This window comes from Bubalus kerabau, chromosome 1, assembly GCF_029407905.1.
Source record: "Bubalus kerabau isolate K-KA32 ecotype Philippines breed swamp buffalo chromosome 1, PCC_UOA_SB_1v2, whole genome shotgun sequence".
Classification (NCBI taxonomy): Eukaryota; Metazoa; Chordata; class Mammalia; order Artiodactyla; family Bovidae; genus Bubalus; species Bubalus kerabau.
The window spans coordinates 193,257,866-193,277,383 of record NC_073624.1 but is presented as its reverse complement, the minus strand read 5'-3'; the positions used below and the strand labels follow the sequence as shown (position 1 = coordinate 193,277,383).

Sequence of the window (19,518 nt, the reverse complement as noted above, 5' to 3'; positions counted from 1 at the left end):
AAGGGTACTTTCTTAATCTGTGAAAGTGTGTCTACACCTACTTACACACACAAAATCTATAGCTAATAAGACTGGAAGCAAGGCAAGGGATGTCCACTCTTAGGTCATCTGTTCAGTGTTGTGCTGATGGTTATAAGGAAGGGGAAGGAAAGGTATAAATATTGGGAAGAAAAATTAAAAACTGTCTCTACACAGATGACATGACTTGGTACAAAGAAAATTTTAAGAAATCTAGTGGAAAAATTGCTAAACTTTACAACTGAAATTTACAAGGCTATAGCATATAAAGTCAATTTAGAAGACGAATTATATTTATATATGGGGGAAGTGAACAGTTGGAAAGATTTTAAAGTAACTTCCAAAATCATAAAACACTGAGAATAATTTAAGAAAATGAAATAATATCTACATAGCCCTGTTGAGAAAAATTAGAGGTATAAATAAAGGTTTATTTTTTGGAAGACAAAGTCTTATCAAGATGTCTATTTTCCCTAAATTGACTTATGGAGTGACTATAATCCCAATGAAAATCTCTGCAGGTTTTTTTCATTTGGTTTGGTTTGGTTTTAAAAATTACAATCTGATTCCAATATTTATTTGGGAAAGAAAAGGACCTAGAAGAGTTAAGAGGTTTTGTAAAAGAGGAACAAATCAGGTGGACTTACATTTTCTGATTTCAAAACTTATTATAAAGGTTTGGTAGTCAAAACAGTATAGCTATGACAGAACATTAGCCATACACATCAATGAAACAGAATAAAGAGTCTGGAAATACACTCACATACATATGGTCAATTGATGTTCAGTAAAACCATTAGCATAATTCAGTGATGAAAAGATAGTCTGTTTACATATGGATAGCCATTTGAAAAAAATGAATCTCAGCCCTGTTTAGCACCTTGTATGATGTTAATTCATAATGGATCACAGAAATCTACAACTATAAGACTTTTATTAAAAACAAAATCGTCATGACCATGAGAGGACAGTAATTTCCTAGATAGGATACAAAAAAGCAGTAAATAAAAATCATTAATCATTTGGGCTTCCTGAAAATTAAAACCACATCATATCCAAAAATATTGATATGTAAATGAAAAGATTAGATACTTACAATAGACATCTTTAATGGATAATTTGTATCTATAATTATATGTGTATTTGTGTATATACGTATATGATATATAAATATATAGAACTTTAAGACTAAATAAGAAAGATAATCAAAGAAATGTAACCTGTGTTTACCCAAACAGTAGCTGGTAATCTTGGAGTTGACCGTTTGACCTCTATTCGTCTCATTATGATGAGACTGATAGTACAGAGAGAAGAATATAAGACATCTTCTATAACATCTAACATAAAATGACCATTCAGTAATTTTCCAAGCATAAATAATTGTATAAAATCCTGTGCACACTTTTATTAATGTGGAAGATATACTATCGGAAATATCTTTTGTTCTAGTATTACATAATGAATGTTTTTAATTGATAGTTGGTCAGCCCATGGTTATTATTGCATTCCTCATTATCTTAGACACAGTTGGGAATCATTTGCTGTGGCTCACAGTATTGTTGAGTGACAAAACAGTTTTATGGGGTTAGTGTGATATACTCGATATTACCTGTAGTAATTTTCTGAACATGTTACGGTTTAAATTTAAATGAGAAAATAATATGTAAAATTCCTGACACCTAGGAATTCTGAAACAAGTATCAGTTCCTTTTCCTTCTTTTGGCTGTTTATATCTAGTGAAAGTTTATTTAATAATTTACCCTTTACATTTCTATTGAATGAGCCTGCCTTGCCTTTGAATTTTAGAATTCAATGAAATACTGAAACATATAGTGTTTTATATGTTTGAAAGACTATAAGTCTACCTTATATACTAAAGCTATTGGATTTTTACTACATTATTTATTATTTATTTAAATTTAATTTTTATTTTATGTTAGAGTATAGTTGATTTACAATATTGTGTTAGTTTCAGGTGTACACTTTGCTGTTATTTTCAGCAGTGATTCATTTATACATATACATATATCTCTTGTTTTCCAGATTATTTTCCTATGTAGGTTTACAGAGTATTAAGTAGAGTTTCCTGTGCTATACAAGAGGTCTTTGTTGATTATTTTATGTGTAATAGTATGGATATGTTAATCCCAACCTGCTAGTTTATCCCTGCCGACTTTTCTTTTTTGGTAATGATAAGTTTGGTTTTGAAGTCTGTAAGTCTGTTTCTGTTTTGTAAGTTCATTTGTATCCTTTTTTTAGGTTCCACATATAATTGATATGATACAATATTTGTCTTTCATTGTCTGATTATGAAACTTCACTCTCTATGACAGTCTCTAGGTCCATCCATGTCTCTGCAAATGGCACAGTTTCATTCCTTTTTATGGCCGAGTATATTCCATAATATTCCAGTAATATTCCATAATATTCCATTGTAATATTCCAAAAGATATATATATATATATATATATCACATCTTTTTTATCCATTCCTCTGTTGATGGACATTTAGGTTGCTTCCATATCCTGGCTGTTGTAAATAGTGCTACAGTGAACACTGGAGTGCATGTATCTTTTTGAATTATACTTTTCTCTGGGTATATACCCAGGAGTATGATTGGTAAGTCATATGGTATCTCTCTTTTTAGTTTTTTAAGGAACCTCCATACTGTTCTCCACAATGGCTGTATCAATTTACATTCTCACCAATGGTGTAAGAGGGTTCCATTTTCTCCACACCCTCTTGAATGTTTTGTTGTTTGTAGACTTTTTGTTGGTGGACATTCTTACTAATTTGAGGAGGTACCTCATTGTAATTTTGATTTGCATTTCTCTACCGATTAGTGAGGTTGAGCATCTTTTCATGTGTTTTTTGGCTGTGTGTGTATGTCTTCTTTGGATAAATGTCTGTTTAGACCTTTTGCCCATTTTTTGGATTTTTTTTTAATATTTAGCTTCATGAGCTATTTGTTTATTTTGGAAATTAATCCCTTGTCAGTCACATTGTTTGCAACTATTTTCTCCCATTCTGAGGGTTGTCGTTTTGTTTTGTTTATGGTTTCCTTTGCTTTGCAAGCATTTTTACATTTAGTTAGATCCTATTTGTTTATGTTTGTTTTTATTTTCATTACCCTAGGAGGTAGAGCCAGAAAGATCTTGCAGCAATAGATGTCAAAGAGTGTTCTGCCTATGTGTTCCTCTAAGAATTATATATTATCTTGTCTTACATTTAAGTCTTTAATCCACTATGAAATTTATTTTTATGTATGGTATTAGAGAGTGTTCCAATTTCATTCTTTTACATGTAGCTATCCAGTTTTACCAGAATCACTTAATAAATAAACTGTATTTTCTCCATTGTATATTCTTGCCTCCTTTGTTGTAGATTAATTGACCAAAGGTGTAAAAGCTTGTTTTTGGGCTTTCTATCTTGTTCCATTGATCTATATATCTGTTTTTGTGAGAGATCATACTGTTTCGATGATTGTAGCTTTGTGGTATAGTCTACAGTGAGGGAGCCTGATTCCTCCAGCTGTTTTTTTCTTTCTCAAGATTGCTTTGGCTATTCAGGGTCTTTTATGTTTTGATACAAATTTGAAGATTTTTTTGTCCTAGATCTGCAAAAAAAAAAAGAATGCCATTTGTACTTTGATAGGAATTACATTGAAACTGTAGCTTACCTTGGGTAGTATAATCATTTAGACAATATTGATTCTGCTAATCTAGGAACATGGTATATCTTTCTGTTTGTGTCATCTTATATTTCTTTCATCAGTGTCTTAGAGTTTTCTGAGTACACATCTTTTGTGTCTCTAGGTAGGTTTATTCCTAAGTATTTTATTCTTTATTGATGTGATGGTAAATAGGATAATTTATCTATTAAATCCTTAATTTCTCTTTCTGACCTTTCATTGTTAGTGTATAGAAATGCAACAGATTTCTATGTATTAAGCTAACAGGAAGCTAACACACTCATATTTGGTCTGTGTCATTTGGAAGGAGGAACAGACATACTGTTTTATTACATAGAAGTATCCTAATTTATGTGACTACTCTATTTTTATAGCTTTCTGAATTTTCACATTTAGAGAAAAATGTATTAACATCTTTATATATGATTGTAAACAAGTGCTAGTATTTGTTTAGAATAATTACAGTGTACTTGCTCTTGTGCTTAGAAATATAATCTTTTTCATTATTGTCAAAGTGAAATTGAAAGTGAAAGTCCCTCAGTTGTGTTCAACTCTTTGTGATCCCATGGAATGTACAGTCCGTGGAATTCTCTAGGCAAGAATACTGGAAGGGGTAGCTATTCCCTTCTCCAGGGGAATCTTCTCAACTCGGAGATCGAACCCAGGTCTCCTGCATTGCAGGAGGATTCTTTACCAGCTGAGCCACCAGGGAAGCCCAAGAATACTGGAGTGGCTAAGTCTATCCCTTCTCCAGGGGATCTTTCTGACCCAGGAATTGAACCGAGTTCTCCTGCATTGCAGGTGGATTCTTCACCAGCTGAGCTACTAGCAAAGCCCATTTTCATTATTGTCAAATTTTGCTCATAAAATGCAATTGAACTACTTGCTTGCACATAGGCTAGTATAACATATTAAAAGAATGAATCAAAAGTAGTCATATCTGGGATTTGTGAGAATATTCTAGATAATATTCTACAGTAATATTTGTGTTTTTTCAAAATTTTTAATTGCAGGATAATTGCTTTACAGTATTTTGTTGGTTTCTGCTGTGCATCAACATGAATCAGCCATAGGTATACATATGTCCCCTCCCTCTTGAACCTTCCTCCCACCTCCCACCCAATTCCAACCCTATTCATTGTCACAGAGTTCCTAATTTGAACTCCCTGCATCTTACGGCAAATTTCCACTGGCTATCTGTTTTTACGTTATATGTTTCCATGCTTTCTCTCAATTTGTCCCACCCTTTTCTTCCCCTGCTGTGTCCACAAGTCTTTTCTCTGTGTCTGCATCTCCACTGTTGCCCTGCAAACAGGTTCATCAGTACTATCTTTCTAGATTCCATATACACGTGTTAATATACGATATTTGTTTTTCTCTTTCTGACTTATTTCACTCTGTATAACAGGCTCTAGGTTCATCCTGCTCATTAGAACTGAAAACCTGTTTTTTATAATCTCAGTTTGCTGGCTCAAGTCAGTTGTAAAATAATTATTTGTCCTCAGATTTTCAAAACTTGAACTACTAGCAAAGGACTAAATATGTACTCTGTAGGCCCAAACCATGGTTTTTAAAGATAAGACAAAATAAAGGATTGTTCTTTCTAATGTATCATTTAGTTATGGATAGAAAACTAAAGCTTCACTTGCTAAAAAGCATTTGTACTCAAAACCTGATGGAAAAACTTTTTTGGGAGACAAGATTTGCTGTAGTTTTGCTAAGCCATTTCATGTTTCATGGAAAAAAAGATTTTTGTGCACTTCCTAAACCCTTTAGCAGAAATGTTGATTCAGTTTTGTACCCCTTGATAAATAGGGCCTAGAATGGGGCTTAGCAGATTGCTTCTGTTTTTTGGAAAGCGACAGGTATAAAAATCTAGTTGAAAAAAAAAAAAACCCTGTCAAATGATATATGCATATAACATATTGATAGATACTGATATAATTTTGCCTTCACTTTCCTGTGGGGCTAAAGTTTATTTGGAGGATCACTTTTCTCAGTATTACTGCTTCCAGTGCCCTGAAAAAGTGAAGTGAAAGTCTCTCAGTTGTGTCTGATTCATTGCAACCCCATGGACTATAGTCCATGGAATTCTCCAGGCCAGAATACTGGAGTGGGTAGCCTTTCCCTTCTCCAGGGGATCTTCCCAACCCAGGGATACAACCCAGGTCTCTGGTATTGCAGGCAGATTCTTTACCAGCTGAGCCACAAGGGAAGCCCTCCAGTGCCCTAGTAGTAAAAATTAGCCCAATGTAAGAAAAGGTTTACTTCTCTAAGTGACCTTCCACCATTGATTAGGAAAGTCTAAATGAATGGTTTGAGTTATCGAGGAAGAAAAAAAAATCCCTTTTTAGTAGGTATAATCATACAGATAATCAGATCTTTAGCTTTGTAAAGAAAGTGAAGTCGCTCAGTCATGTCCAACTCTTTGAGACCCCATGGACTGTAGCCTACCAGGCTCCTCCATCCATGGGATTCTCCAGGCAAGAATACTGGAGTGGGTTGCCATTTCCTTCTCCAGGGGATCTTCCCGACTCAGAGATCAAACCTGGGTCTCCCACATTGCAGGCAGATGCTTTACCCTCTGAGCCACCAGGAAAGTGAAGTTATAAAAAATAAGATAAAATTTTTAATCTCTGTGGATTCCATGGTCTTATCCATATTTTACAAACTGAACTCATAAACAGCCTGCTGCTGCTAAGTTGCTTCAGTTGTGTCCGACTCTGTGCGACCCCATAGATGGCAGCCCACCAGGCTTCCCCGTCCCTGGGATTCTCCAGGCAAGAACACTGGAGTGGGTTGCCATTTCCTTCTCCAATGCGTGAAAGTGAAAAGAGAAAGTGAAGTTGCTCAGTCGTGTCCGACTCTTAGCGACACCATGGACTGCAGCCTACCAGGCTCCTCCATCCATGGGATTTTCCAGGCAAGAGTACTGGAGTGGGGTGCCATTGCCTTCTCCCATAAACAGCCTAGTATCTTGCAAATGCTCATCTTAGGTCATCATTAAGTGTTGTATGTTATGTGAGCACATTAACAGGAAGAGATAATAGCTCAGTTATTAATTTTGGTTTCAACTCAATAAATAATGTATGTATCAGTCCAAACCTATCTGCAGTAATTTATTTGTTAAATTGTTCTGTGTGACACAATGAAGTAAATAGTTTAAAGCTGACCTAGTTCTATGGGTTCATAGTAACAAAAACACAAAACACTTTATCCCAACTATCAATTCCATGATTTCTTAGTGTAATTTTCACATTTCTCTTTGAAATTATAGAGAAGAGACAACTCTTTATATCTTAAAAATACTCTTTAATTTAGCATTTAATTTTAATAATGATACTTTTGTTTTTCAGTATTTACTAAAATGCTTTTGGTACAATACTTCTGAAAGTTAGTTTCAAAATAATGCCATTTGCTAGTAAGATAGAAGAGGTAATAAAATAGAGACATGGTAGAAATACATTAATTTCATACAAATCATAGAATAATTTTTGAATGAATCATTTATAGGTATATCCCAAGGCACTATAAAATTCTACAATGAGACTTATTCTCAGATGAATCTTCACTCTTGGAAATTAAAGGCTACATTTCATTTTTTTCAATATAAATCAGAACTTAAGCAGGATTTATTGACCTTCCCAGTTGCCAAAGTCTAACAGTATCATTTCCATAAACTCACATAATGAAACTCTGTGATGCAGACTTCAGGCACACAGAGCCAACATGAGCCAAAAATGAGAGAATTCAAATCCTCTTGATCACAGGTCTAGGCAGCAAACAATCTCTGTCCCCCTTACCCCTCGCAATCTTTGAATATTATGAAATTGGGATTATATTATTTTGATTCTCTGAAAAGCAGTGTACAGTTGAAGAATTGAAGATTAAGAATAACAGTCTGATCTGAAGTTTTTAAAATGCTGTTGACGACTTGTCTTTCCATGGTTCTAAAAGGTATTTCCAGTGCTTTAGGATACAAGACCTTGAATTTTTGGAGGAAAAAAAAGTGTGCTCTATTCATTTGTTTGCTGACTGAACAGAAATTGGCTGTGTGATGGACTCTTAAGTGCCCTTGACAATAAGCAGTGCATTTCTCATAGTTTTATCATGTTGTTTAGTTACAGATGAAGTCCCTTGTTTCACATTATATAAATCAAAGTCATCTTGCAGCCTTATGCATTATGATATGATGTATTGTACATTTAGAAAAAGCACATAAAATATCTTTCCCTCTACATCTGAATATACTTTATGCTCCATGATTCTTGGCCCTAAGGTAAAGATTTGATTTCATGTGGTTCTTTAATTTTCTGGATTGCCATATTATTCAGTATCATCTGTTTTGGGTGTTTCTCTCTCCCTTTGTTTTCTGGCAAAGGCAGTTGCAAAACAGGACTATCCCGTATTTATTACAGTTCCCCAGGCTTCTTCCTCACTGATCCTAGGCCCTTTACACATTACAGAGGTGATTTTATATCATTCTCTTCTTTGCTTTCAGTGCAGAAGCCTTTTTGAAATTTAACTTTTTATTTCTCTTCCCAAGTGCTTGGCAGGTGAGAAGCACATAATGAATCCTGTTATATAGGCTATGCACCACACAACAGTAGAGAGAGTCATTTACATTGTTGTGTATGTAAAGGAGCCATTAGAAGTAAGCAGTGCACAACCTCTACAACTAGGCATGGTGTCCTTGTGATAAATTTGATTTCTAGATCATCCGTGTCTGGTCTTTTACTTGTTATAAGAATGTCAGCAGACCTTTTTCATTCCTCTTCATCTGTAATTATATTCCATCTCTGGATATGTTGTACCACCAGGAGTACAAAAATGATATATTTTTGTATATCATTTGGGGTTGGTTTTGAGTCACAGAATCCAGTGTGGACCAAGTTGAACACAAGAGGAGGTTCTTTTGGATTCTTTTTGATACATGGAGAAGATTCTGTGTAGTATTCAGAATTAAAGGAAGAACGAAAGAACCAAACATCAAGAAAAATGGTGAAGAGGAAAACTCTTGAAGTCTCTGCCCGAGTTTGAATGATCCAGGGCCATTCAGTTTCTCTTACTATACTGTCTACTTCAGATCCTCTGAAAAAGCGGTTTTGAGTTGAAAGGGGGTGTCATGTGTGTAAATTCTGTTATTTAAAGTCAGTGACCACTGTTTATAATAGCCAGGACAGGAAAGCAACCTAGATGTCCTTTGGCAGACGAATGGATAAGAAAGCTGTGGTACATGTACACAATGAAATATTACTCAGCTATTGAAAAGAATGCATTTAAATCAGTTCTAATGAGGTAGATGAAACTGGAGCCTATTATACAGAGTGACGTTAAGTCAGAAAAAAAAACACAAATACAGTATGTTAATGCATATATATGGAATTTAGAAAGATGCTTAATGATGACCCTGTATGCGAGTCAGCAAAAGAGACACAGATGTAAAGAACAGTCTTTTGGATTCTGTGGGAGAAGGTGAGGGTGGGATGATTTGAGAGAATGTCAGTGAAACATGTATATTACGATATGTGAAATAGATCACCAGTCCAGGTTCGATGCACGAGACAGGGTGCTCAGGGCCGGTGCACTGGGATGACCCTAAGGGATGGGATGCGGAGGGAGGTGGGAGGAGGGTTCAGGATGGGGGACACATGTACACCCATGGTGGATTCATGTCAATGTATGGCAAAAACTGCTACAATATTGTCAAGTTATTAACCTCCATTAAAATAAATAAATTTAAAAAAATCTATGAAAATAAATAAATAAAGTCAGCGACCAGGAAATATGACATATTTGAAGGTAGCTTCCTGGTAGAAAGGTGCTGGAGGTTGGGAATAGTTAAGGTTAGGTACTAGAGTGGCTGTCAAAGAATCAAAGTTTGTTTTTTTTTTTTTTAAACCATTTGGTTATAACTAATAGCAGTCTTGTTTAGCCCAGATTCTTAAGGTTTTCAGTTTTGTACCTTGAATATTCAAGGCAATGCCATCCATTAGTTTAACTTGAAAGTTTAGGCTAGGATAGCTTGAGTGGTTACATTTATGGGATAAAATTTGAGTGCATCTTTGCTCATTTTTCTAGAGTTGTTCTAATTTTGGCATGTATTTTCAGAAAGATAATTTTTTTACTAAAATGGCATAAATTTTAAGACCCATCTGTGCTGATGGGCAATTTGATTATTTGTTTCACTTAAATTTCTCTCTCTTTTTTTTTTTTTTTGGCTATTTCCTTTCATTCAGTTGGGACAGAACATTTTTAAGGCATATGCAATTTCCTCTAAAGTCAGGAACAAGACAAGGGTGCCCACTTTCACCATTACTATTCAACATAGTTTTAGAAGTTTTGGCCACAGCAATCAGAGCAGAAAAAGAAATAAAAGGAATCCAAATTGGAAAAGAAGAAGTAAAACTCTCACTGTTTGCAGATGACATGATCCTCTACATAGAAAACCCTAAAGACTCCACCAGAAAAGTACTAGAACTAATCAATGACTATAGTAAAGTTGCAGGATATAAAATCAACACACAGAAATCACTTGCATTCCTATACACTAATAATGAGAAAACAGAAAGAGAAATTAAGGAAACAGTTCCATTCACCATTGCAACGGAAAGAATAAAATACTTAGGAATATATCTACCTAAAGAAACTAAAGACCTATATATAGAAAACTATAAAACACTGGTGAAAGAAATCAAAGAGGACACTAATAGATGGAGAAATATACCATGTTCATGGATTGGAAGAATCAATATAGTGAAAATGAGTATACTACCCAAAGCAATTTATAGATTCAATCAATCCCTATCAAGCTACAAACGGTATTCTTCACAGAGCTAGAACAAATAATTTCCCAATTTGTATGGAAATACAAAAAACCTCGAATAGCCAAAGCGATCTTGAGAAAGAAGAATGGAACTGGAGGAATCAACCTACCTGACTTCAGGCTCTACTACAAAGCCACAGTCATCAAGACAATATGGTACTGGCACAAAGACAGAAATATAGATCAATGGAACAAAATAGAAAGCCCAGAGATAAATCCACGCACATATGGACACCTTATCTTTGACAAAGGAGGCAAGAATATACAATGGATTAAAGACAATCTCTTTAACAAGTGGTGCTGGGAAATCTGGTCAACCACTTGTAAAAGAATGAAACTAGAGCACTCTCTAACACTATACACAAAAATAAAATGGATTAAAGATCTAAATGTAAGCCCAGAAACTATAAAACTCCTAGAGGAGAACATAGGCAAAACACTCTCTGACATACATCACAGCAGGATCCTCTATGACCCACCTCCCAGAATATTGGAAATCAAAGCAAAAATAAACAAATGGGACCTAATTAAACTTAAAAGCTTCTGCACAACAAAGGAAACTATAAGCAAGGTGAAAAGACAGCCTTCAGGATGGGAGAAGATAATAGCAAATGAAGCAACTGACAAACAACTAATCTCAAAAATATACAAGCAACTCCTACAGCTCAATTCCAGAAAAATAAATGGCCCAATCAAAAAATGGGCCAAAGAACTAAATAGACATTTCTCCAAAGAAGACATACAGATGGCTAACAAACACATGAAAAGATGCTCAACATCACTCATTATCAGAGAAATGCAAATCAAAACCACAGTGAGGTACCATTTCACACCAGTCAGAATGGCTGCGATCCAAAAGTCTACAAGCAATAAATGCTGGAGAGGGTGTGGAGAAAAGGGAACCCTCTTACACTGTTGGTGGGAATGCAAACTAGTACAGCCACTATGGAGAACAGTGTGGAGATTCCTTAAAAAACTGGAAATAGAGATGCCTTATGATCCAGCAATCGCACTGCTGGGCATACACACTGAGGAAACCAGAATTGAAAGAGACACATGTACCCCAATGTTCATCACAGCACTCTTTATAATAGCCAGGATATGGAAGCAACCTCGATGTCCATCAGCAGATGAATGGATAAGAAAGCAGTGGTACATATACACAATGGAGTATTACTCAGCCATTAAAAAGAATACATTTGAATCAGTTCTAATGAGGTGGATGAAACTGGAGCCTATTATACAGAGTGAAGTAAGCCAGAAAGAAAAACACCAATACAGTATACTCACGCATATATATGGAATTTAGAAAGATGATAACAATAACCCTGTGTACGAGACAGCAAAAGAGACACTGATGTATAGAACAGTCTTTTAGACTCTGTGGGAGAGGGAGAGGGTGGGATGATTTGGGGAATGGCATTGAAATACGTATAATATCATATATGGAACGAGTTGCCAGTCTAGGTTTGATGCATGATACTGGATGCTTGGGGATGGCGCACTGGGACGACCCAGAGGGATGGTATGGGGAGGGAGGAGGGTTCAGGATGGGGAACACATGTATACCTGTGGTGGATTCATTTTGATATTTGGCAAAACCAATACAATATTGTAAAGTTTAAAAATAAAATAAAATTAAAAAAATAATAGTAATTAAAAAAAAGAAAATTATTTGGGAAGTTATTATTTTTTATCTATGAAGTATATTGCAAGTGAAGATTATATTTAAATAAATTCAAATTTTATATGGATGAAAGGATTAGCAAGCTTTGTGAAAATAAGTGATTGAATAATAAAAACTTGTCCATTTCCCAATGTTAAAAAAAAAGGCATACGCAAATGGTATTAATAGGATTATATATCTGTCATATATAAAGGAAAAAATTTAACGTATCAAGTGGTAATGGCCAATTTTTAATTATCCATAATGAATTAACTAGTTTATCAATAGGTTTATCACAATACAAGCAATACCATTTGAGAAAAACAGTAAGGTTTTTACAAATTAATGAAACATGTACTGTTTCTCTTGTTTAGAAATATACAATAAGCTGTAGATAGCATAATGTAACACTGCTCCTGCTGCTAAGTTGCTTCAGTCGTGTCCGACTCTGTGTGACCCCACAGACAGCAGCCCGCCAGATTCCTCTGTCCCTGGGATTCTGCAGGCAAGAATACTGCAGTGGGTTGCCATTTCCTTCTCCAATGCATGCATGCATGCTAAGTTGCTTGTCATGTCCGACTCTGTCTTTCCAATGAATATTAAGGACTGATTTCCTTTAAGATGGACTGGTTGGATCTCCTTGCAGTCCAAGGGACTCTCAAGAGTCTTCTCCAACACCACAGTTCAAAAGCATCAATTCTTTGGTGCTCAGCTTTCTTTATAGTCCAACTCTCACATCCATACATGACTACTGGAAAAACCATAGCCTTGACTAGACAGACCTTTGTTCGCAAAGTAATGTTTCTGCTTTTGAATATGCTGTCTAGGTTGGTCATAGCTTTTCTTCCAAGGAGCAAGCATCTTTTAATTTCATGGCTGCCGTCAGCATCTGCAGTGATTTTGGAGCCCCCCAAAATAAAGTCTGTCACTGTTTCCACTGTTTCTCCATCTGTTTGCCATAAAGTGATGGGACCGGATGCCATGATCTTAGTTTTCTGAATGTTGAGCTTTAAGCCAACTTTTTCACTCTCCACTTTCACTTTTATCAGGAGGCTGTTTTAGTTCTTTGCTTTCTGCCATAAAGGTGGTGTCATCTGCATATCTGAGGTTATTGATATTTCTCCCAGCAATCTTGATTCAAGCTTGTGCTTCTTCCAGCCCAGCATTTCTCATGATGTACTCTGAATAGAAATTAAATAAGCAGGGTGACAATATACAGCCTTGACGTACTCCTTTTCCTATTTGGAACCAGTCTGTTGTTCCATGTCCAGTTCTAACTGTTGCTTCCTGTTCTGCACACAGATTTCTTAAAGAGGCAGGTCAGATGGTCTGGTATTCCCACCTCTTTCAGAATTTTCCACAGTTTGCTGTGATCCACACAGTTAAAGGCTTTGGCGTTGTCAATAAAGCAGAAGTAGATGTTTTTCTGGAACTCTCTTGCTTTTTCGATGATCCAACAGATGTTGGCAATTTGATCTCTGGTTCCTCTGCCTTTTTAAAACCAGCTTGAACATCTGGAAGTTCACGGTTCATGTACTGTTGAAGCCTGGCTTGGAGAATTTTGAGCATTATTTTACTAGTGTGTGAGATGAATGCAGTTGTGCAGTAGTGAGCATTCTTTGGTATTGCCTTTCTTTGGGATTGGAATGAAAACTGCAAGTTGATGACAGACTTCTTTTTTATAAATGCTAGAATAAAATGAAATATCTTCCGTGTGTTGAGGGCTGATAAAGTCAGCCTGTAGTTCTACAGTCACCGTACTCTTCCACTGTGAATAAACGCAGACTAATGAGAATTAAGGAAACAGTCTGGGACCATTTAGTAGTATTCATAGGTCCTCACACTTAAAGAATAATAGTCTATCTAGAAAGTAATGATACAAGATATTACTGAGAAAAGAAATTGCCAAATATATAGGTAAATCTAAACGAGCACTAATGGTTTAGAAAAAACTGTCTAACTTGAGATGTCAGAAATTGAAATGGAGTTAAAGGCATGCTTTGGAGATAGTATAGATTTGGTTCCAGGCCACTGCAACAAAGCAAGCCACATGAGTATTTTGATTTCCCAGTGCACACAGAAGTTATGTTTATAGTAGTCTATAGTCTAGTACATATGCAATAGTATTATGTCTAAGGGCTTCCCCTGTGGTTCAACTGGTACAAAAATCTGCCTGCAGTGCAGGTAATGGGTTTGATCCCTGGGATAGGACACAGTGTTTCAGGATTATATCAGGTAAAACATATAGTAATTTAATTATTCTCACATTTTCTTAGAATCAAAAATTAGTTAATCCTATTTTCAGTTTTATTAAATTCTTGGAGATAAAGAGTGTCATTCAGTTATTCATTATAACTGTTAAAAATAAGTCATAGACTTTGTGGAACAGACAATATTTTCTGTTTTTCTTTCTAGGAAAGATTTCTGTGTACACAAAGATGAACCATGTGATACTGTTGGTAAGTGTATGTAAAAATTTTTACACTTTGGAGGAGATCTGGGGAGCTTAAACACATCATTTGTTTTAATGTCAAAAATTATTTGAAAGTGCTAGTTACAGTGAAATATTTTTAGAATGTCAGTGATGTATATTTTCAACCTATATGTTTAATTATTTGTCACCAATTCAATTATTAGTGAAACAAATTGAAGACATATGTGTACTATATAGTGGATAAAAGTTTAAATGATGCTTTAAAAATATCATGAGTTATTCTTTGTGTTTTTTCTCAGAAATATATATATGCATTCAATTAAATTGTTATTATTCATAAACTGAGGCAAATATGTTAATGTTAGTAGAGTTGACTAATGGATTCATTTTTGAGTTACATACATTTGAAGCTTTTTGCAGACTGCATGAAAGTCCATCTCATTTGCTCAACTAATGAGGATTTTCTGTACATAAAGTAGCGAATTTTCTATATTTTGTCTTGGATATCTAAAATCCCTAAGGCATATCTGTATAGCTAGTGGAATCTATAAACCACAGTTTTTAATTTTCAGAGAATGGCCACATTTATGCTAGTATAAATGTATGTATATAAATTGATTTATCCAAACAGATGAAATTGTAGATAGGTAAAATTTTATAACTATATATATGTATAGTTTTAAGTTGTGTATCCAGACAGAGAGCTGAAACTATAGATGCATAAAATTATATAACTATTTATATATATGTTTAGTTTTAAGACACTGTATAGGTTTAATAAGGTATTGCTATTGGGTTATTGTTAAGGTACATTTAAGAGTTTGATCTGGTTTTGATATATCATGTGGGGTTCATTGCTTTAGTGTAATAAGTATTTTAATTTAGCCATTACTGAAGTATCATTTATTTCTTGTGAGGCAAACACTAAAAAAGTGGGAAAAAGAGAATAAACTATTTTTTTTAAGTATCAGTGGTACTTAAAAATATAATTTTTTTTTTTTTTTTTTAATTTTATTTTATTTTTAAACTTTACATAACTGTATTAGATTTGCCAAATATCAAAATGAATCCGCCACAGGTATACATGTGTTCCCCATCCTGAACCCTCCTCCCTCCTCCCTCCCCATTCCATCCCTCTGGGTCGTCCCAGTGCACCAGCCCCAAGCATCCAGTATCGTGCATCGAACCTGGACTGGCAACTCATTTCATACATGATATTTACATGTTTCAATGCCATTCTCCCAAATCTTCCCACCCTCTCCCTCTCCCACAGAGTCCATAAGACTGTTCTATACATCAGTGTCTCTTTTGCTGTCTCGTACACAGGGTTATTGTTACCTTAAAAATATAATTTTAACTAACTAGTTCTGTTAAGTTCTTACCAGCTTCCTCAGAAGATTAAATCTGAGATAATAAGTGAAAAATAGTTATAATAGTATGAAGTGGAGGATGATGGAATCAAAGGAATATTTGATTCAGAAAGGACTGGAAAAGTAAAACAAGCTGGACACCTAAGGAAAAGCTGAATAGATCTAGGGATGATCTTCCTAATGTTAACTAACTTGCTTCCTGCTGTTGTCTTGTTTTCTTGGCTGAATTTTCAGAAATTAAATCTTGATATATAATTTTAATCTACCTAACCATGGAAGCATTTGATTACTAAGAAAGCTTATCTCAAAATAATTACCTTTTCCTCTGCTTAAACAGCTATGTTGCCCCCAAAACCTTCTTGTAATATAGACAGATCAACTTTTTGCCTTATTAGAGCTGAGAAAACTCAGGCAATATATTCGATAATTATGGTCTGTAACCACCTCTTTAAAGCATGTACACGTGGGCATGCTTTAAGAAAGCAGTTACTCATATGAGGAAAACCAATTTCTTTTTGACTATGACTATGTTTTATATTTTGCTAAATCTGCTAATTGAAAATCGGATCAGATCAGATCAGTCGCTCAGTCGTGTCCGAGTCTTTGCCACCCCATGAATCACAGCACGCCAGGCCCCCCTGTCCATCACCAACTCCCAGAGTTCACCCAGACTCACATCCATCGAGTCAGTGATGCCATCCAGCCATCTCAACCTCTGTCGTCCCCTCCTCCTCCTGCCCCCAATCCCTCCGAGCATCAGAGTCTTTTCCAATGAGTCAACTCTTCGCATGAGGTGGCCAAAGTACTGGAGTTTCAGCTTCAGCATCATTCCTTCCAAAGAACACCCAGGGCTGATCTCCTTCAGAATGGACTGGTTGGATCTCCTTGCAGTCCAAGGGACTCTAAAGAGTCTTCTCCAACACCACAGTTCAAAAGTATCAATTCTTTGGCACTCAGCTTTCTTCACAGTCCAACTCTCGCACCCATACATGACGACTGGAAAAACCATAGCCTTGACTAAATTGAAAATAGCACGCATATTTATTCTGAGTTGAAGCACATTTGGATAATGAGGAAGCTTGGTATACTTGGAATTATTAGTGTAATTAGAATATGTTTGGTTCATCAGCAAAGTGATGTAACCATTTCCCAGATCTGTTCACTTGTCCATTAAGAGCTTGATAAAAATTGGTTTTCAATATAGCATACGATGTGAAAAATCTAATGTCCTTTCTGATATCCTCTGTTTCTGAGTACTTATATTTTCATGGTATCCTCTGGCATTGCTAAATCCTAGTTTTCCCCTCTGTATCTTTTGGCATTTCTTTTTCTTATCCCAAATATGAAACAGAGGTCTTTGTTCATATTTAATCTTGAGCAGAGTAAAAATATGTGATTTTTTCCCCAGGGGATGTTAAATGAGAAAACTTTTAACAACCAAATCAGAAGAGTAGACTCTTCATCCCTGTCCCTGTCTCCACATAAAATGTCTTTTCACATGAACCATGCTTCTGCCTAGAGACCTACACTGGTAAGATTTATAAAGACATTAGTGTGAAGTAGGTGTGGTGGTTGCCACCCTATCACTCCTACATCCACCACTGTGCAGCCACAATGCCAGGTAGAAAAGGATACGCTTCTGTGGATGGGTCATGATTCATACAGGCTGATCAGAGGGATCATTTCTGGGCCTCAGGCCTAAGCCAGTCAGCATATGGCCTTGCCATGCTTGGGACATGTGACCTGTAACCTGCCTCGTGAATCTGAAGAAAGGAACATTTGTCATGCCTGAAGCTTGGTCATATCTGTCCCACTGCATGTAGACAAGAAAGGATGCAACCCTGATCAGTATAGTCACAAAGGAAATTAGTTTTCAGATAAATATGAATTCATACACTGCACAATGGAGAGATGAAGGGTGTCTTTATCTTCAAGGACACTGTTGAATCATGGCATTCTCCTTGCCTTGGACCCAGTCTAGCCTTTGAGCTTCTGAATGTGTAAGCCAATGAATATCCTTACTGTGCTCAGATGCTCAATCATATCTGACTCTTTGCTACCGTATGGACTGTAGCCCACCAGGCTCCCCAGTCCATGGGATTTCCCAGGCAAGAATATGAAAGGGGTTGCTATTTCCTTCTCTTTCTAGAGATCGAACTATTTCTTTCCAGAGATTGAACCCACGGCTCTCATGTGTCCTGCACTGGCAGGCAGATGCTTAACCATCATGCCACCTGGGAAGCCAAAGATATCCCTTTCTATTTCAACCAATTTAAAGCTTTTCATTTCTGGAAATTGCAGCCTAAGGCATAGAGCTTCCATGATATTTATATACTCTTTTATAAGAGAAGAAGAATATGGGGCAATATTAATCATTCCCACTCTTATTAAGGAAGTACTGATAAACTGCTCTGTGATTTGTCACCCAAATTAAATAAGCATGTGTAGCCTACTGGTCATCTTAACAGCTCTCAATGTCTAGCATAATAAAACAGAAGAGATTTAGGTCTTAATTAAATATCTATTGATACACATTTGTAAATTTCTTCATGCACTATTATGAGTTTTCTTTTTTTTTTTTTTTTTGGTCAGATGCTTTCTTAAGTTTATATATGCCTTCTTCTTTTATCTATTTCTGATGTGAAGTCAGTTCATTTCACATTGGATACTATAATGAAAATACTGAAAGAAAAGGAGAAAGGAAAGAAGTGGATTTAGTATTTATTGGTTTGGATAATATGGGCCTGAATGATTACCATGAAAATTTCCCTTGCTCTCCTAAGTATACTGAGAGGAGGAGGACAGTAGTTAAAAACTTTGAATTCAGGTTATTAATTTTAATTGTACATGGAGAGAAATGCCTATATTTTAAAAGCAATGTGATGCTGATACTGTTCATTGTAACTTGAGAAACACTTCCATGGATATTTTCTCACTTATTTTCTGAAACTCTGTAGTTTTTGTTTTTTTTTAATCATTATTACTTTACAGATGAAGAAAACTCTGAAACAGAACAGAGCATGGATGTTTAAGTCAGACATCTAGATTCAAATCAGTTTCTGCTGCTTTTTACAGGCATGAATGTGGGCACATTATTTGACACCTTGAAGGTTTGAATTCCTCACTTTTAAATTAGATTTCACAAAGACCGTATTACTGATTTCACAAAGACAGCTAGTTTTTAATCAGCACTCAGTAGGCACTAGTTCTATCACATCATTTTATTCCCTGTGGACAGGTTACACATTTGTCCAGCATCCATGTTAGTAAATGCCACACAGTTGAAATCACTGTCTCAGATTTTTCTATAATGAGAGACAGCTTTCCTTTATAGCATGGTGCATCTGTGTTGTTATTGTTCAGTCACTCAGTCGTATCCGACTCTTTGCAACCCCATTGACTGCAGCACGCCAGGCTTCCCTGTCCTTCACCATCTCCTGCAGCTTACTCAAACTCATGTGCATTTAGTCAGTGATGCCATCCAACCATTTGTCCTCTGTCATCCACTTCTCC

At 35.7% G+C, this 19,518-nt stretch overlaps 1 protein-coding gene across 1 annotated transcript in view; it reads left to right on the top strand.

Moving 5' to 3' along the window:
* The window catches only part of ADAMTS19 (ADAM metallopeptidase with thrombospondin type 1 motif 19), a 276,274-nt gene that overhangs the window by 76,056 nt on the left and 180,700 nt on the right, over positions 1-19,518 (top strand). Inside the window, exon 7 of the mRNA XM_055548380.1 lies at positions 14,617-14,660. Coding sequence (XP_055404355.1) covers positions 14,617-14,660 — 44 coding nt within the window. The remainder of the gene's footprint in view (positions 1-14,616; positions 14,661-19,518) is intronic.